Source organism: Emericellopsis atlantica (genome assembly GCF_019669845.1).
Source record: "Emericellopsis atlantica unplaced genomic scaffold F5Z01scaffold_5, whole genome shotgun sequence".
NCBI classification, from domain to species: domain Eukaryota; kingdom Fungi; phylum Ascomycota; class Sordariomycetes; order Hypocreales; family Bionectriaceae; genus Emericellopsis; species Emericellopsis atlantica.
In genome coordinates, this window is record NW_025764707.1 from 384,272 (window position 1) to 402,437 (window position 18,166).

At 56.6% G+C, this 18,166-nt stretch overlaps 7 protein-coding genes across 7 annotated transcripts; 1 reads left to right on the top strand and 6 right to left on the bottom strand.

Annotated features, from left to right (window-relative positions):
• The first annotated feature begins 198 nt into the window (after positions 1 to 198).
• Positions 199 to 2,122, top strand: F5Z01DRAFT_450773 (uncharacterized protein). The gene has a single exon (XM_046259838.1). It carries the CDS (start codon positions 556 to 558, stop codon positions 1,936 to 1,938), a length of 1,383 nt encoding a protein of 460 aa, XP_046121005.1. The 5' UTR covers positions 199 to 555; the 3' UTR covers positions 1,939 to 2,122.
• Positions 2,077 to 6,259, bottom strand: F5Z01DRAFT_647586 (uncharacterized protein). The gene is made up of 2 exons (XM_046262995.1): positions 5,839 to 6,259; positions 2,077 to 5,775 (listed from the first exon to the last, which is right to left on the bottom strand). Exons 1-2 carry the CDS (start codon positions 5,922 to 5,924, stop codon positions 2,307 to 2,309), a joined length of 3,555 nt encoding a protein of 1,184 aa, XP_046121006.1. The 5' UTR covers positions 5,925 to 6,259; the 3' UTR covers positions 2,077 to 2,306.
• Positions 6,260 to 7,189: 930 nt separating this feature from the next.
• On the bottom strand, positions 7,190 to 7,753 carry F5Z01DRAFT_671530 (small secreted protein; the record flags this gene model as incomplete). The annotated part of the gene is made up of 2 exons (XM_046264708.1): positions 7,190 to 7,384; positions 7,451 to 7,753. 2 exons carry the CDS (start codon positions 7,751 to 7,753, stop codon positions 7,190 to 7,192), a joined length of 498 nt encoding a protein of 165 aa, XP_046121007.1.
• A 602-nt stretch (positions 7,754 to 8,355) lies between these two features.
• F5Z01DRAFT_617080 (glycoside hydrolase family 94 protein) lies at positions 8,356 to 10,740 on the bottom strand (the record flags this gene model as incomplete). Its single annotated transcript, XM_046260956.1, has 1 exon — positions 8,356 to 10,740. The coding sequence occupies one exon, from the start codon at positions 10,738 to 10,740 to the stop codon at positions 8,356 to 8,358; it is 2,385 nt and encodes a 794-aa protein (XP_046121008.1).
• Positions 10,741 to 11,521: 781 nt separating this feature from the next.
• F5Z01DRAFT_633857 (uncharacterized protein) lies at positions 11,522 to 14,370 on the bottom strand (the record flags this gene model as incomplete). Its single annotated transcript, XM_046261994.1, has 3 exons — positions 11,522 to 13,017; positions 13,071 to 13,593; positions 13,651 to 14,370. 3 exons carry the CDS (start codon positions 14,368 to 14,370, stop codon positions 11,522 to 11,524), a joined length of 2,739 nt encoding a protein of 912 aa, XP_046121009.1.
• Positions 14,371 to 14,626: 256 nt separating this feature from the next.
• Positions 14,627 to 16,888, bottom strand: F5Z01DRAFT_450757 (trafficking protein Mon1-domain-containing protein). Its single transcript, XM_046259837.1, has one exon. The coding sequence runs from the start codon at positions 16,659 to 16,661 to the stop codon at positions 14,868 to 14,870; it is 1,794 nt and encodes a 597-aa protein (XP_046121010.1). The 5' UTR covers positions 16,662 to 16,888; the 3' UTR covers positions 14,627 to 14,867.
• Position 16,889: 1 nt separating this feature from the next.
• On the bottom strand, positions 16,890 to 18,085 carry F5Z01DRAFT_450691 (uncharacterized protein). Its single transcript, XM_046259836.1, has 2 exons — positions 17,406 to 18,085; positions 16,890 to 17,213 (listed from the first exon to the last, which is right to left on the bottom strand). The coding sequence occupies exons 1-2, from the start codon at positions 17,978 to 17,980 to the stop codon at positions 17,159 to 17,161; spliced, it is 630 nt and encodes a 209-aa protein (XP_046121011.1). The 5' UTR covers positions 17,981 to 18,085; the 3' UTR covers positions 16,890 to 17,158.
• Between the last annotated feature and the right edge of the window lie 81 nt (positions 18,086 to 18,166).

The following is an 18,166-nucleotide window of genomic DNA, read 5'->3' on the forward strand; positions in this document are numbered from 1 at the left end:
GCAGTGAATGAATGACGGGGCAAAACCTGATGGTGTCGGCGGCTACTGGCCTGGTCGCATGTGCGGCATCCCGAAGCCACGATCAGTGATGGACTGAGATGAGACCTCTTCACTGCCGTGGGAAACACGCACTCTTCCACCAGTCAATGCTCTCTCTCTCTCTCTCTCTCTCCTCTCTTTGTCATTTCCTTACACTCGTCTATCTCCTTTGTCTGATTCACTAGTGATTCTCTCATGTGCGCTGTCGTTCTGTCGCCTTGAACAATTCGTCTTCGAACAAAAAGAAAACAAATCGCCAGAAACGAAGAACAGCGCGCTGGTTCGCCCTTGTTCGTGAAGACCAACGCATCTGGGCCACCCACCTCCCTCCTTTATACTGTTGGTTCCTCGCCTTTGGCGGGACCAAGTGCAATCGTGCTCGACCTGCATATTGATCGAACCAACCTCAATCTACCTAGTACTAGGAAACGATACGCACGGGCATAGCCCATACCACCAACCTCACAACTCCGCACGCCATCTCATCAGATCCAAACAGCAAGAGGACACCGCAAAATGCTACGGCCATCAACACCATCAGTGGGCCTACTGCTACTCACACTCATAACCTCGACAACATCGTCCGCCATACCGGGGGCATCGCTCTTTGCTCGTCAACAGAGCTGCTCAGCCGATGGCTTCGAGTCATGCGGCAACGACTTCCCAGATTACTTCTGCTGCCAAGAAAACACGAAATGTCTCTCGCTCGCCGGCGGCACTACCGCCCTCTGCTGTCCCGAGGGCAGTAATTGCGAAGGCATGGCGCCCATTACTTGCAACCTTAGCGGGCAGGACGCGGAAAAGGACTTTCGCATCCCCCTCAAGACGACCGTCTTCGATGTGCCGCTGGAGAAGTGCGGTGATAACCACTGCTGTCCGTACGGCTTCAGCTGCGAAAAAGGGGACGACGGCAATGAATGTCGGATGAACAAGGACCAGTCGGAAAAGCCCAAGAAGAAGCAGCAAGACGACGACAAAAGCTCCTCCACAACAACAGGAGCCACATCACCAACTGCCGACCCAACTTCAGAGCCTACAGACACCAAAACTGCGTCTTCAAAGCCGACCTCAACCAGTGACGAGGCAGAGGAGGGCAACGACAAAAAGGACGGCGGCCCGGACATCACCGCCATAGTCGGCGGTGTCGTGGGCGCCTGTGGCATCCTCGTCATCCTAGCCGTCATCCTCTTCATCTGCGTCCGCCGAAATGCCAAGCGCAACCGCAAGCCTTCCCCATCCGCATCCAAACCAGCCATGGCCGCCTCCACCCTGGCGGCCCCATCATCGAAAGGAGGCCACAGCCGGCAGCCCTCCAACATGAGCACCACGCAGCCCATCAACCCTCGCTTCATCAGCTACCCAAAGCGCGACTCGTTCGAGGACATTCCCATCTGCACACCCCGTAAGGCGCCACGCGTCGACGGCCTCGGTCTCCTCGGCCGGTCCGTGTCTGGCCGCAGCCTCACGAATCCTCATCATCGTGATGACCACCACCACCAAGAGAGGCGCCACGACTCGATACCCAACGCCTTCGCCACCGGCTCGCCCACCCCGTCCATCAGCGACACCCTACCGAGGACGCCCTCCAACGCATCCACCGCCTCCAAACCCATCCGCACGGGCACAGTCTCCTCCTCCAAGCTCGCTCCTATCCGCTCCATGCGGCCCACCGCGTCGCGCCACCTCCACCCCGAGACCGCGAGGCACATTATGCTCACCACGCCCAACCACTCCACTGAGAGCATCAATGTCTTTACCGATCCGCGTTTTGTTGTGCAGGACGCCTCCGCGGAGGACAGGCGGACGCGCTTCTCGGATCTGATGCATCAGGCTGACCTCGAGGGGGTCGGGAGTGAGAGGTCCTATGTCCCCACAACCCGCACGCCCAAAAGGATATGAAGCTACTCTGGTTAGCAGCTTTCCCCCCTTTTCTTGTTCTGTTGCACAAGGTATACCATATAGACGCATGTAATGCTGGTTCACGGTGGGGAAATATTTACATGGTACCTAGGCGTTGGTGGTTTCTCCTGATTTTAGACCAATGAATTCAAGGTTTATGTACATCACCTCCTTTTCTCCGATTGCCGCACTAATTAATTGTACTGTAAGATGATGATATATATCTCCGCGTCCATATGCCAACGAGAGTATCGATATCGCTAATATGTTGCATCATCGCTATGCCAAAGAACGCTTCATGTGAAACCCAGATCGCTGAATAGTCCCAATAAAGAAAAATAGACAAAAGGAAACAAGACAAGCGAAAATCACATAACCACACATCTCTTGTCCTTCAAACTTTCGCGGAACGCAGTTGTGGTGGAGACATCCGTCCACCCGGCACTGCTTGCTGCTTCGAAATCCTTTCTCTTCTTCTTCTTTCGTGATTTGCTGGGGTCCCAGCCTCGCTTCTTAGCCTCACGGATGTTGAGGGCTGCACTCCGCTCAGCGCGGCTGCCGTTGCGCGTCACACCCACGGGCACGCCAGGGGAGACAGACGGCGAGCGACGGAAAGGTGCCAACAGACGGCGTCGCGGCGCCTGCTGCTGGGTTTGTGATGTTGTAGAAGGCGCAATGCTGTAGATCGTCTCTAGGCGCTCGACTGTCGGCCTCGTGCTTGAGCCAGGCCCCGGACGAGGATGGCGAGGAACAGGCGCTACAATAGGTGTCTCCGTCCGGCGGGTGGAAGCTTGCCGGTCAGGAGGGTCGAAAGCTCCGCTGACACCTCGAGGGGTACTGATGATCATGGGTGGCTCGGGCGCAGTCCACGAGGATGTTGCCGCGGTGGCTGTGTGTAAGGGCTGAAGTTCTGGTTGAGGTCGGTGCATGGACTGGGAGCTCTGCCGATTGCTGACCGACTGCCCACCTGATTGAGGTCCGTACCAGCCGCCTGACAATCTGCGAGGGTTGCCCTGACTGATCCTCTTGTTCAAGCTGGCCATTTGCCCAGAACTGGGTGCTGGTGGCAGTATGGGCATGTCACTCGTAGAAGGCTGGAGGCCCGGTGCAGACCAGGGGTTAACAGGTACAGGCACAGCACTCGCATGTTGTACTTGCCGTGCCTCTGGCCCCGGACCCGCTGGCCATGTCTGGGCGTTGGAAAGTCGTCTAGCCCGGGGCTCAGCAGCTAACTGTGGGAGCGGCATAGTATTGTTCTTGGGCAATCCTGGAGTTGACAGCGTCAACGTTGGCGAGCCAGCGATCTCATCAGGCTCATGTGGTGAGGGGGGCGTAATCTCTTGAGGCTCTGCTACAATGACCGGCTGAGTTTGGGCGGGCTCCACGTGAATTGAGTCTGCTGGGCCGATCGTCGACCACGACGCCTGTCGAGACTCAGAGGAAGTGAGTGCCATCTGTGGAGGGTCGACGGTCGGTGACGCTGGTGGCGAGACTTCATATATATCTTCTGCGTCGACGTGTGTTGATGGGCTTGACCGTGGCCGTGCTGTGGTGTCGTCCGCAGGTGGTCTGCTGACCGTGGTCGAATCACTAACTGAACGATGGTGCTGCAACGTGGGTCGCGCTGATGGCGAGCTGAGATTCCCGAACTGGTCAAATCGCGTAGTCGAGCCTGCTAAAGCGTCACGATGCTCATGCTGGCCTCGAGCTCTGGTGAGAGCGTCGAACCTGGTCGCCGCGGGCACCGCCGGCACCAGAGGCGTCTCCATCGGCTTGACAGCTGGACCTCGCATAAAACTGGGCATCTCGCCAGGATCGTCCTTCTGGTACGGTGGTGGAGGAGGAACCCAATTGTCGGCATCACTCTCGTGAGGATGCTCGCGCCGCCCATCAGCACGGCGGTACTCGATTGGCCGACCGTCGGCGAGACGAGGGTTTAGCCTCTGATTGACAGCAGCCGCTGTAGCTGCGCGACGTAGCGTTGGCGCAGATCGAGGACTTGCGTGCGCGTAGGGCGACTCCATCGCCTCCTGTTCCTCGATGGTGGCCACGTCAGGGTCATCTGCGAATTCATCCACCGCATTCGTGACTGGATTCGCACCAATTTTCCTGGGCTTCAGGGGGTCGTCATCGTCTGCCTCTTCGGAAGAGGGGCCGAGCGTGTGTGGTCCACCAGGACCAGGCCTGTCACGCGCTGTCGTAGCAGCGCGCAGCACAGCAGTGCGTCCACGGCGTTGCTGTGCCACGGTGCGCCGTCGAACAATGGCGACCTCTGTTTCCATGTCACGGCGCTCCTCCTCTAGGGGCTCGGCGTTGTCGGTGCCCACCTCTATGCTAAGCTCGGTCCGCCCGCCATTGGAGAGCCTGTAGTCGAAATCCAGGAAAGCGATCCTACCGCCGTCCACAAAGTCAATGTCCTCCTCATCACTGATCAACCTGGGCATGACCCCCTTTGCCGTGACAAGCAAGCGCTCCTTAACAGCACCGTCGTACAGACCGCTGACCCATTTCACATTACTCACACCGGGGAGCTCCACTACCTTGGCGCCAGATACGAGTGTGTTGCGCAGCTTATCACAGAGGATCTGCCACTGCGGCGGGCGCACGTCGTTTGCGTCGCAGCCGCGCGAGGAGAGTCGTCGTGAGACGCTGCTACGCTCACTATTATTCCGACCCAGCCCGTGCGTGCCTTCACGTAGCTCAGGCACTGCATCTAGATTCTCTGGCACGCCATAGACCCAAACTTCCTGCGAATGCAGGCCTGCTGCCACAAGGTCGCCCTTGTACGTGGCCCCAGGCAGGGTTGAAGGGAGCAGTTTGGCTTGTGAGTGTGGCTTGGGCGCAGGGCCGGTGAAGTAAGTCGTACCGTTACGTAGGTCGTCTATCCGTACCGCGCGAAACGCCTCGAAGTTGCCGTCATAGGCAAACGACCAGCTTGCTTCCTCGCCACTTCCATCCTGGAGCAAAACAGCGTGGCTGCAATCGCGGCTCGATGTGGGGAAGAGGATCGATGTGGTCCACATGGAGCTGACACTATCGTCCGTCAAGAGACTTCCAGGGTCATAGTAGGGTGCTGTGATGATGACTGTGTTGGGCGGTTGCGACTGCGTCGTCGTTCCAATGATCTGGGTTCCATCGTAGGAGAAGGCTAAGGAATCGACCGGATCACATTTGACAGAGCGCTTCTGGGACGGCAAGGCGCCAGCGTCGATGGACGAGACTTCAATGCCGCCCTCGTAAGCCGCCGCGAGCACAGAGCCGCAGGGCGACAAGGCAATCGTTCGAGGGGTATTGTCGAGTATGATGGCCTGCTTCCGTCGGGGTGGTGAGACGCCAAGATCGTACAGGTCCACCTGTAGTTCGGTGGATAGCACAGCAAGCAACGACCCATCATCCTTGATAGATGCAGCGACCGGCCTTCTCGAGACCTTGAATTCACGATTCACCACGGGTGCTTCGCCTCGAACGTCCAGGACGAAGATGCGCGCCGAATTGTAGGCCAGCAGCAGTTGGCAGCGCGGTGAAGCGCTGAAATGCATGCCCTCGCCACCGGGGCATGATGAGGAGCTAATCGAGGTTGAGACAAGCTTGACGATTGTCTCATGTGGCCGGGTATATGCATCGAATAGGTTGCGCTTCACCTGGCGTGTGAATAGGCGACGCAGCGCGGGTAGATTATCGTCATCGGCAGTGGGCAGGTCGGTCTTGTTGGCGGCAAAGGAAGGGCACTGGGCCAGGTGGTGAAGATAGATGTGGGCGTGCTGGGCAATCGAACGCCATTTTCGATTAAGCAGAACGAGCGAGGCAAAGCCGTTGGCGTCGGCCACCGTGAGAATTCTAGAGCGCGGGTCATTGTTAGCGCGCGGCGTCTTCGTCTTGAGTAGCACCGGAGCGTCTTACTGTTCGATTATCTCGTCTGGCAGGCGGTCGAAAGGGGTCGCGTCGGGTTGCGATCGAATCGTGCCTGTCGAGCCGTCGCCGGCCATGATGTTGAAGATGGCCTCGGGTCGTACGTAGACGGGCGACGTGTAGACGGTGGGTGTCAGCGCTTTGGGGAGCTGCACAAGGCCATGGCAGATTTATCGGGACGCGGATGGAGGATTATCGACGAGAGGCACAGCTGTCGTCGAGGCGTATGGATAGCTTAGCTTAGTGTCGACGATGCGGGACAAGCAAATATGTCGAAATGCGAGCCGAGAAGGCGTAGTAAATTGTCGTCGTACTCTACACAGCGAGGTGAAGGAAAGTGAGACACCCGCCGACCGAAGATAATCCTGTTGGTGATGGTGGTGGTGGTGATAGGAGTGGCTGTAAATACTTATTACCTGAGGTATGCCCGCCCGCCTATACGTGCTAATTACGGCCCACGGGTAGCCAGCCGCCCCTTCTAGAACAGCCGTGGATGGCTCCTTCCGCAACCCGTCTCAAGCTAGTTACCACTTCACGGTGCACTCCGCCAACAATTCAACGTTTACTTCCTCACCCTTCTCGCTCGTAAATGCATCCTGCCAACTAACGACACAGACTCTTCTCTCCGGCCAACAGCCCAGCGAACCCGAACCGCCGTGCGGATCGAAGCGCTTGGACTTGTCGCTGGCGTGCGTCGCCCATCCATGTACGCGTTGCGGCGTTGGTGCAGCTGGCCACCCCTCACGAGCGTGCGCAACCTACCTAAGTACCCAACGAGTTACCAGTAACGCCGACAAAACAGTCGATGTCATCGACGCATCCATGGGCATCTTGGCAGGCTTCAGTCGAGGGTATGACACCCGTCAGTATGCTAACTTCTGACCCCAGAGCTGCACGTCGTCCGCCAGACTCCTTCGTACTTGGTTCTTCAAGGGAGCCTTTGATGAACCGTGAGGCCGATCGACACATTCAAGCAGAGCTCAGCTTACGCGCCCAAGACAACATGTGCCGACTCCCTGCATATGTCATATGCATCTTGCGTGCTGGCACCCGATCCTGTCCTTGGTTCCTTGGATAAGAATGGACCCCAATTTTCAACTCGTGCCCAAGAAGCGTACACTGCCCCGAGCAAGGGTACCCTCTCTCTTTGTCTGCTCGCAGTCATTATCCTCGACACCGCCTGGTGCTGCTGTCCATGTGAAACTTGGAATTGATTTCAGCAAATGCTTGTTGGGTTGCTCTAATGCAGCTAATGAACTAAGTAGGACACGGCCATTGATATCGTAGCCATGAGATCCCATCGTCATCCCCTTCTTCGTCGTATCGCCCGAGTCATGTCTCGTTAATCCGTTTGGGCATCGAAACTCAAAAATGTCGACGGCAAACCAGCAGCCTCTTCGTCCTGTTGGATATTGTTCTGCAGCTTCTTGTTCTCCTCCTCGAGCTTGTCGGCTACATCTTGGCCCTGCGCCGCCTGGGCCGTGAGCTTGAGCATGGTGGCCGTCAACTTGAGCACCTTGTTCTTGATCTTGCCGCGCTGTCGAACGATTGGGGTCAGCAAACATGCACTGCCACCACGAAGAACAAAGAGACGGAGACCTACCTGCAGAGCATCGGCCTCCTCACCACTGGCAGCCTCAATGGCAGGGTTGAACGCCTCCTTTTCGGCGTCGTTGCAGATGGAGTTGACGCTGTCGAGAAAGTCCAGGTCGTCGGACGACACGTCCTCCGGGTTGGCTGGCAACGGACCGCGCAGCAGAGAGAAGGCTTCCTCGGCCGCGTTGCCTGCTACGCCGCCCGAGATGGAGAGGTCATTGTAACTGGTGACGGAGAACACCTGGCGCCCGTACAGGAACTTGGCGTTGGCCGCCGCAAGGAAAGTGAGGAAAAGACCGGCTGGCTTCATTGTGGCGTTTTGAGAGTAATAACAATACGTCCAATCGTAAATCAGTACCGAAGAATGAATGACAGAATCGAAGCGAAACGAAGCGAAAGGCAGGCCAGCTGCGGGAGTACCAAAAGTTGCTGTTGGGGGACGAGGAGGAGAAGGTGAAGGCCGGCTTGTCCGTCTTCTCGACATGTGTGCTTCTTGCTTCTCCTTTTATTCACGAGCAGGCCATCGTCTCCTTGCCGCATCGTGCCCCCCAAGGACCCCCCGTCGCTGCAGCTGCGTCCGAAGTCGTCTTCAGGTCAGGTTCTCCGACGTCTCAAGTTCAACGTGGCAGGCCCCACGCGTTTCCCTACAAGTTGGAACTGAAATCGCCGCTAATTACAGGATGAATTTGAGGTTAAAACGCAGGGTGTCTAGTTTTGCCAGGGGTCAGCCATCTATCCTGCGCCAGATGAAACCCTACGACGTCTCAGACGCCCGGTCAAACAAGAACCTCGGGGACATCATGTAATTGATCCGTTGACGAGGAAGAAAAAAAGAAGAAAAAAAAAGGTATGCACTACTTATTCGCATTCATGAGTCTATACTGCCTGTCTAATAGCCTCAAGCACCCATGCCTATTGAGCCCTGGGCACAGCAACCGACAGCTCGAGTGTCTCGCCCTCCTTGAACCCCGTCACCCGCGCTTCGGGCAGGACCTCCTTGCCAAGCGACACCGTGACCGTCTCGACGTCCGCCCGACGCATGTCAAAGACCAGCGTGGCGCCCCGGAACATCCTCGTCACCTTGATGCCCTCCCAGTGCGAGGGCAGCTGCGGGTTCACCTTGAGCCCGTCCTTGTCGCCCTGCAGGCCGCAGAGACCCTCGATGAAGGAGCGGTACGCCCACGAGACGGTGCCCGTGTTGAACAGCTGGCTCGACCGGCCCGCCGTGCGCGGGTACTCGTGGTAGGCGCCGCGGTAGTAGTTGGGGATGAAGATGGGCATCTGCCCGCGCTGGATGTAATCCGCGTCCGAGGGCCCCGGGATCATCTGGCGCAGGAGCGCGTACGCGCGGTCCGCCTCGCCAATGTGGTACAGGCTGTGGATGTAAAAGACGGACGCGTGGTTGTAGACGGACCCGTTCTCGCCGTTGCCGGGGAACTTTTGCGTCACGCGGCCCACGTCGTCGCGCATCCCGCTGTACGGTGGCGCGAACATGGCAGCGCCGTACGGAGTGCCGAGCTGCCTCTCAACCTGGGGCAGCATCTTGGCGATCTGCTCCCGCGAGGCGGCGCCGCCCAGGATGGACCACGCCTGCGGGTTGAGCCAGATGCGGCCCTCCTTGTCGGCAGCGACGCCAAACTTGACATTGTCGTCGGTGATGCCGCGCGCGTACCACTCGCCGTCCCAGAGATGCTCGTTGGCCGACGCGTTGAACCGGGTCACGCCGTTGCGAAAGTGCGCAGCGAGGTCTATCTGGCCAACCTCGTCGCAAATGTCTGCCCACAGGCTCGCCGCATACGCCGTCGCCACCGTGAGCCATCCGGAGACGCCCTTGCCCTTGATGCCCGCCATGTTCATCGGATCGCACCAGTCGCCCTGCGCCAGGTAGCTCAGGCCACGTTCGTCGCACGCCGTCAGGAGCCAGTCCATTGCGCGGCAGAAGCGGTCAAAGACAGTGTACGTCTCGTTCTTGACGCCCGTCACATCCTGCTTGAGGATGCCAAAATCACCCGTCTCACCCAGGTATAGCTCCAAGGCCACCGGCAGCCAGACGCAGTGATCTGTGTGGGGGATCTGGTTGATGTATTTCAGCGTCGCGCCGGCGGCCAGCAGAATGCCATCCGGCATCGAGCCGTCCTCTTTTTGTTGCGACAGGGCCGTGATGATGGACTCGCGACACACATCCGGGTCGATGTATGCCATACCCATGTTGTCCTGCATGTAGTTTCTCGTCTGCGGATCCGTAGAGAGACGATTCGTCACACCGTGGTAGTACACCTGACGGGGCAGCCAGTTGTTCACAAAGTTATCGAGGTCCTTGTCGGGCGTCTCAATCCGCAGGCAGCCCGCGCCAGCGGTCACATAGCCGTGGTAGTCCCTCGCCGCCGATGCGAAGCTCTCCGCGCTGAGCCAGGCCTTACGCATCTCCCTGATCTCATCATCGGTCTTGGCGGGCCCGAAGATGAAGCGATACTCTTGCTCCTCGCCCGGCCCAAATTGCTCGCTGTACTGGACAACGGCAGTGGGCGTCTCGTAGATGGCATCACTATTCGAAAGACGTGGGGCCTCCAGTATCGACGACGGTGCGTGGAGGCCACCCTCGCCTTCGAATGCCGACTGCCGTGCCTCCCACGCCACGGGGGGCTTCTCGCACAGAAAGTACGTCTTGTCCTTAAAGTCCTTCTGCTTGGGCCAGTCCTCGGGTTTCTGATAAGGCGTGACGCTGGTGCCCACGACACCCCCGAGATCTTCCCTGTAGGAGGCGCCCTGGTTCATCCACGACATGTAGCCGATGGAAAAGTGCGGATAAACGCTGATGTGGCGTGGGCGACCCGAGACATTGATGACCTTGACGGACCACAGCTCGACCGCCTCGTCCACTGTGAGCGTCAGCGTCATTTCGACGCGGATGCCGAGCTTCTCGACCGTCCATTGGAGGTCGCTCTGGCCATGGGAAAAGTTGAAGCGATCCAGTTTCCCCCGAACAGGCTCATAGGGGGCGGAGAAGAGTTCATTGGTGTCCTCGTCCTTGATGTACACGAATCGGCCAGGGTGGTGGGCGTAGTAGTTCTGCTCGGGCTGCATAAAGGTCTTGGCTTCAATGTTGGGCGCGTGGGAGTATTTGGCAGGCTCAGGCTGCATAAACTGCGCTGTCGAGTACCCCCGGCACGTTGAGTGAACCATCATCCTCTTGTTCCAGAGAAAGCCGCTGGCCACGGGGAGTGCCGTCGGGCTGTTGAGCTCGTAGCGCTGGCCATTGGGGCTTGGCCCGAGCAGCAGGTCGTGCGAGGTTGCCATGGTCAAGTCCCTGTGAATGAAAGTGGTGGTCTGAGTCCGATCACACTTCACGTCGGTGGTGAGCGGCGCTCGAGGCTCCGTCAAGTAGTTATACCTGGAGCCATCCATCCATGCATTGTCGGCCCGGAGTCGCGGTCGCTTAGGCTAAATCATGAGTTGGTTCCTCCATATGTACGATGCTGCTGCTGCGCGCGCGTCGTGTCGAGTCGTGTCCCATGATGCGGCATGAGGCCCCCATCTTGGAGTCCCACGGAGCAACCTTGGCACAAGTCCTTTCCCAATGCTCGCCCATGGCCCCGTTCATTGAGTGGTTCGTGTCTTCGTCAGACCATGGCACGAGGGTCAGCGTTGCTCAAACTGTGGGGAGACCCATCAAACAGTCTCCAACCCCCGGCGGAAGCGCCGCCGCGTTCTTCTTCGTCTTCTCAGGACGGGCCATGCGTACACGGAGCCTTATACCTCCGCTCGGTACTCCGTAGTCAGTTCGTAGAAAGTTAGTACCTCCTTCAATCACAACATCGCGAGAGACGTATACAAAAAAGGGGCTCCTCACTCGTGGATGTGTACTATGCTGATCATCTAGGCATTCCCGCCTCCTACCACCTTTTCCTGTAACATGTGGTGGACTTGCTGCTATCTAATGCTAATGCGAAGACACAAAGGCCTCCTCCTCCTTTCGTTCAGTGGTTCAAAACAAAAGGCCCGGCTCATCTCCTTACTCACATGCACCCAACACCTACGCTGAATCGCCTGCCAAAGAAATATACAATCACCTTTGGCCCTAGGCCTCTTCACCCAATCCGTCGGACAGTCTCTTCCTCGTGCATAGACGAAAGGCCTTGGTGGCCCATCTCTTGATCCATCTGGACTTCTGCCTTGAGATCCTCAATGGAGGCCTATGTATAGCATCCGGGGAGGCGAAGACGGGCACGGTGGTATCTTCGATGTGCATTGGCGAGGACGAGCCTACCGGTGCGCCACCGCTTCGTAGTCTCCAAAAAGAGAGCCTATTACGGAGTCCACGATGGCCACGACTTTTCAGCTTTGGGCAAGAAGACAGGGCTTGCTGACGTTGCTTCGTAGGTGCAACCCCGACTGTTGAAGGTGATTTTTCTTTCTCGGCATCCAGGTCAGGACCCGAGGCCTGGGTGGTGGAGGATTCAACCATTTTCTTATGCAATACACCCGGATTCGAGCGAGTCAACCCATTTTCACCATCTCCGAAAGCCTGCTCCAGCCGACAGTGACTCGTGAAAATGTCCTTCTTGGCGCAGTATTCTAGTTCGGCAAGGGAGTTGCATCGCTTCAGTGAAGGACTGCGAACCACCGTGCCATCACGGTTGAAAGAGTTCCAACCCCGTTCATGGTGTTGAGAGACTTTGACTCTGAACTTCTTTGGTGATTGTGGATCGTCTTTGGCTTCTGAGCTGCGCTTCAAAGCCTCGGGTTCGTCAACAATACTAGCTGATGACATGCTGTCAATAGCTTTGTTTCGCAGTCTCAATTTTGATCTTGTCTCGCCGCTGAGCAGAGGGCCACCCTTCGGTGCTTGAGCCGGTGCTTTCAGGTCTTCCTTCTCGCTTTGCTGGACCTCCACTGGCAGAGGCGGAAACGTCTTCACAAGCTCCTGATTGCTGATTTTGGGTTGCAAAGCGCTGGCAGGCAGCACTGAGTATGGCTGCGAGTCCCGGGGCGAGGCCTCTGGCTTTGACAGCGCTGAGACGACATCTTTCTCGATTCTCGATGTGCTGATTCTCGTTACGGCATTTCTACGTCGATGTCGTTGGTACACGGCGTTAGTCTGATCCTCTGCGTCCCCGGCAGCATCGTGACACATCTTCTCCAAGGCTGATTGGCCGTTGTTGGGGCGATCCCCATACGCCACAATAGAAGATTCATTGCGGTGATTTTCGCCGTTGGAATAGATTTCAAATGCACTGAAATCGAGATCCAGCGAGCATCGGAGCTCCTCAAATCTGTACTGAGGCCATCCACTCGTGGTGTGTTGGTCTAGGGGCGTCTCGATTTCGGCGGGCTCAATCTTCTGCTGGGCCGTCTCCTCCTCATCGTCTGACTCGACCGTGTGTCGACCTTCCAATAGGGGAGAACCTTCACCCTTGTCTACAGTGCATGACATGCTGGTCGTAGATTCTTCGGGAACGTGCGTAGAGAAAATATCCAAGTCAACATTTGCAGCGGCTTCCTCCGACCAGAGGGGCAATCCCTGGATTCCTTTGGTAGACATCGATTGCGGGCTTATCTCACCCGAGCGAGGTACTGTGCACAATCAGCAGCTAGATCGCTTGCAATCTAGAGGCATTGCGACCTACCATGAGTACTTGCGTTGGCATGTTCAACATCGCGCATGCCGGAAGTATTGTTCGAGACTCCAAGATTATTGTCTTGATCTTCAGTCCCTGGGATCATCAGTGGCCATAAACTCCCCATCCGTTCAGTGTTGGGAGACGACGGTGAATCCAACTCAGCATGTGCATTCTCAAAGCCTTCACCGTAGCGGTAGTAGAAAGGCTCCACGTGATGTTTGCCTGGTTCCGTTGGCTCCGCGACCAAATGTTGATCATACATCTCGACGATAGAGGTTAAGCTGCACGTTCTTGTATTGGCATTGTTGGATGCATTGCGGTCTCTGCTTTTTGCCCCTCGAGACCTTCCTTGACCAGACGTTGGCGTTCGGCAGCGAAGCGGGCAAGATGCTGTCCTATATAGGGGTCCTGGGGAGGAGTGAACCGCCGGCGAGGCCGTCGCGTTGTAACTGTCCAGTCGGAGTGAGAGGGGCGGTCCTTGTCTTCGACTGTGAGGGTGGGTTGGCCTCTCCGAATCGCAATCCTGCTGCTAGATGGGAAGTGTATCAGTTCACTTGTTCATTTTATAGACTTGACACATGCTTACCTGGTAGCCCCGGCCCGAGTCGGAATGCTGGGAGTCGCCTACAGATGCAGCATCGGTCTCAGATGGCGGATAATGCCAAGCAACAGGCCGTCTCAGACGCGCTGGGTACACAAAAGGCGAGCGGGACCTGTGTCTGTTTGTGCCAAAACCATATGTTTGAAATGGCATGGGTGGCCCTGGTGAAGGCGTGTACTGAGCACTGCGAGTCGGCATCGAGTACGTTCTGTGACCTACTTGGTTCTCCGGGGACACAGTCTCTGAGCGGGGAAAATTGCGCCCACACAGCGACAGAGTTCTCGATGTTGTGTCTCTGTATGCGGAGGGCAGTCGGTCGCGGTCATCATAGTTGGATTTGAATCGATACTGGGCACGACTGGCCTGGAGAAGATCCGCATCGGCTGAGACCCACCTTGCGTGACCTGGTTGCTGATAGTCCGGCTCTGATACAGGAGGTATAGTTGGCGTAATGCTGAAAAGGCCAATATCGCCCGTTTCCGTTGTTGTTTTGAGCATGCTCTCCAGCGATCCAGGCGACCGTAGAAAGTTGGTCGTGTTTTCAGTGACACACCGGAGCGGCGTACGCCGTGAATGTTGACGATGCAACGGCAGACTGCCACAGCCTTGGCGAGAAATTGACGGCGAGTAAGAAATGCGAGAAGGGGTCTGGCTCATGGCCCTCTGTCTTGCCATCCTGGGGTCCATACTGACGGACGACGGCATCGTGCAAGTGATCATGAGAGGCCAGATCGATGATAGTGAACAAATTGGTAACGATGGAATGTTTGCTGATCCAAGTTTCACAGCTGTATTGCGGTCCCAGCAATGTTCGCTGACAAAAGCCTTGGTTCGCAGATCAGCGATGTTCTTTAAGCAAATACGACGATGTGAGGGAATGGCAAGACAAGGTAGAAGAGCAGACAGAGAATGGAGGCAGGAGGCACGAGAGTTTGGATGACGTGCTCTGGAGGTGAAATTGGGACGAGGACATACCGTGGGCTCTATCTGCGAGGGAAGGTGTTTGGCACCATGGAACGCCTTCCGCCTTCCTTCTTTTTCGCCGTCTCACATGATGGAGTGCGCTTGATGTGGCCGGCAACATTTCACGGAAGCTGCGGTCGATGACAGTCGCTGAAACCTCAGGCAATCGAGGGAAGAGACTCGGCTGGTACCTGGTATACCTTATTCGGTGTCCTACCGCCTGGCCAGCTACGGCAGGATCAGAAAACACCCCCTCCGATGATGAACAAACGCTCCTCCTCCTTCTTTGCCCACTGGATGATCTTATTCGCACCTTGCGTCATCATTGCCCTAGACATGTTGGGTCCAGCCACGCAGTAGAATTCAAAGACGGGCGTGATCCAGGCCAAGGCTGTGGCATCTTGTCGCGTCGAGTGCAGGACCTTGAGGTGCGCCAACTTGGCATGCACAGACGCATGCAGTTCATGGTAAATGGTCATCAGCTTTCTCCGCTCATCCAGGTCTGCGAAGAGAGCGTCCAGGGAGCCCATGCAGTACTGGACATTGGCACGCGACTTGAAGAGAAAGTGGCTGATATGGCTTCCTGGCGCTATCCCCTCCACTCGTGGGCGACCCGCTCGTGCCGCCGCACGGATGATTGCGAGGCTCCCGCTCTTGGCCAGCTGTTGCGCGACATCTCTGCGCATCTGCTGAAGTTCAAAGAAGCTCTCCTTCTCCGCGCTGATGAGAACCATGGCTACTTCGCCCGGTGCCGTGGGGGATGCTTGCTCCTGGCCTGGTACTTTCACGTCTGGGCCTTCCTCGTCGAGAAAACTGACGTACATGTATAGGTAGCCTCGGTTATTGAACGCAGGCAAGCAGAGTGGGATCCAATTCTCACCGCCTCCGCCTCTTACACCTTCCGCTTCAAACAACATGTTGAAGATGAGCTGCAGATCGCTCGGGTGGAGCGAGTGTCGTCGCGGGCGAATGACACTGACAAGCTTTCCATCTGCTACAATGAGTCCGTAGAGGAGCTTGTCAGTCCTGTGCTTCAGGAACGTGTTGTTGATCGTATGTCTCTGCGACTTTCGAAGCTTGAGACACTCCAACGACCCCAGCAAAGCGGTGGGTGAACCTTTAGTAAAGTTATCCGCTAGGGAAGACAAGAGGGACTCTGTCCCCTGTAGTGGTTTGCGCAAATCGCTTGACGGGCGGTTGGCGAAGATGTGAGTCAATGTCGGTAGGGTCAGGGTTGACAGGATCTGCATGTAGAGAGCTTCGAGTTGGAACCGAAGCTGAGAGTCGCTCTCGCCTAACTTGCTGATTGCTACGAAATAGAGAGACCCTTGCGTCAAGACGAAGAACCGAGTCTGGCCTGCTGTGAAACCCTGCAGTGGATTCTTGGCGCCCTCGTAGAACGAGATAATGGTGTGGATGACCCCTATCGAGGAGTTGATTAGGGCAAGATCTCCATGTCGACTCCAGATTGGCTTTCCGGCGGCCGAAATGATCATGTAATGTTTGAGCTTGGATTTCCAAATGGCGAGCCGCTCCTCGTCGCCGTACTGTTCGCCAGAATCCTCGGGGAGTGCTTCGAATTCTCGCGCAAAGTCGTCGAACTTGTCTGGCGTGCCGCTCTGACTCTTCTCAAAGGGATGTACATTGGACGATTGGGTGCGTAGCAGATTCCAAGCTGGACTCCTCTTGGGCAAGCCACCAGCCAGGAGACTCGCAATGTCTGCCGCTGGTCGCATGGTAGGCGCGAAGCTTGTCACGCTCGCTGCGTCGTCATTATCTGGACTCGCGCTGTCCTTGTCTCTTCTTGGCGTAGACGATCCACTGTCCATAGGATTGGACACCGCCCGGGCGCCGGGTGTCGAAAAGGTGCCTCGCGATCCATCGGGGAACGACAAGGTTTGTATCTCCAGCGGTGTAACGGCGGTGGTAGCCTGGGCTTGGAGATTTTTGGGATCGACCGAGGCTGATGTCGAGGGCCTGGGTGGCAGAGGAGGGCGCTCCTCCGCTTCGGCGGCTTGTCTGTCTTGCCCCATTGTGTATCTAGGTTCTGGTGACGGGTCGGGACATCTCAGCCTAGCCCGGCCGAGAGAGCTTTCGGTCAATGAGGGAGTGCGCGACCGGGAATATCGCTGCGCAGTGATGTGAGTCGTGGCATTTTATCGTGCCATAGCCAGCGGCGGGTTGCTTGCAAGCATGGAGGGAACGATTGTTGGGTTGCGTTGTGCGATACCTGTAACGAATGGCTGAGGCTTCGATGTAGCCTGAAGGCCGGCAGCTCTTGGTCACGTCGATGGACAGCGCAGTGGAGGTCCGAGGTAAAAGGACTACCGGGTAGGTAGCTCCAAGCTAGTCGGGTGATGCTGCCGCTTTTAGACGAGGATGACGGATCACTGCTGAATGCCCGAGATAACTACTTGCACCTACTTAAGTATTAAGGAATTTCTCGAATACTTCATCAATCGATCATATTTGTTGTTTTGTATAAACACATGGCTTGGTACAAGGCTATTGCGCCTTTTCCTCCCTACTATCAAGAGATAGAAAGCCACGTCCATCTCCTCCTACCTCCAAACCGAGTCGAAGACCTTGGGAGAAATTTTTGATAACAATTTTTCCGCAGACAAGTCTACAACAGGGACCAAAGGCCGCTGGCTCCAGCAATGACAGCCATGGAAACCACGGAGCTGCCTATGGAGCTGCCCATACCAGGTTCATCTGGTGTCTCGCTCTCACTGGCGGCGTCAGAGGTCTGAGATTCGCTCTCGGAATCGGTTTGCGTTGGGTTGCCACCCGGAGTGCCGTCAGGGGTGCTGGTGGTGGTGACTGTGACCGTCTCGCCCTCGCTCGTAACGGTGGAGGTGGCCGACTCGGTCGTGGCAATGATGTCGGTGCTCGTCGTCTTGTCACTGTTGTCCTCGCTCGAGTCATCTCCCCCCATGCCATAAACATCAGGAGTCAGGTCTATGCCCAGGTTGAAAATATTGAACGCTTTGTTGTCACCAACACCGCCGCATGCTTCCCCTGGGTAGCCAGGGCAGGCGTAGTTGCAATCTTCGGCGGCGGTCTTATCATCCTCCTGAGGCATGTGACTGCCGCACCAACAATGGTGGCCCTGCAATCCCATGATGGTGTAGTTGTCGGATTCGTCCTTCAAGCATCTCTGTGCGCAAGCCCCCGCGGACACCGTAAACGGCTTCACATCGGCCATTAGGGTCAGATCAGCTTCATTCTTGAAGCAGCCTTGGGAGGTGATCTTGCCATTCTGTGGCGTCTCATCCCCCCAGAACTTAAAGTCAAGACTGGGTGTAGACAAGGCGTACTCGCAGAGGCCAGCAAGAATGAGCCACTTCATAGTGTTGAATGTAAGGAGAAGGGCAATGTAAAGAAAGGACGCGATAAAAAAGATCAGCAATGAGCGAGTGTCTGTCGATATGGATGTATGTTCGAAGGGCTGAGAATGCGCGGCTGAAGGCGACAGAGATTGTGTCGCTCTTTATATTAAGGCCACAAGCCTTTCAGGAACAACGTTATGCATTGT

Bases quoted from the DNA above. Each gene is read 5' to 3' on its own strand.
- F5Z01DRAFT_450757 (XM_046259837.1), bottom strand. From the start codon at position 16,661: ATGGGGCAAGACAGACAAGCCGCCGAAGCGGAGGAGCGCCCTCCTCTG.
- F5Z01DRAFT_647586 (XM_046262995.1), bottom strand. From the start codon at position 5,924: ATGGCCGGCGACGGCTCGACAGGCACGATTCGATCGCAACCCGACGCG. The intron at 5,776-5,838 runs GTAAGACGCTCC...CCCGCGCTCTAG, and splicing joins CCAGACGAGATAATCGAACA to AATTCTCACGGTGGCCGACG.
- F5Z01DRAFT_450773 (XM_046259838.1), top strand. From the start codon at position 556: ATGCTACGGCCATCAACACCATCAGTGGGCCTACTGCTACTCACACTC.
- F5Z01DRAFT_450691 (XM_046259836.1), bottom strand. From the start codon at position 17,980: ATGAAGTGGCTCATTCTTGCTGGCCTCTGCGAGTACGCCTTGTCTACA. The intron at 17,214-17,405 runs GCAAACCGATTC...ATTTCTCCCAAG, and splicing joins ACTCCGGGTGGCAACCCAAC to GTCTTCGACTCGGTTTGGAG.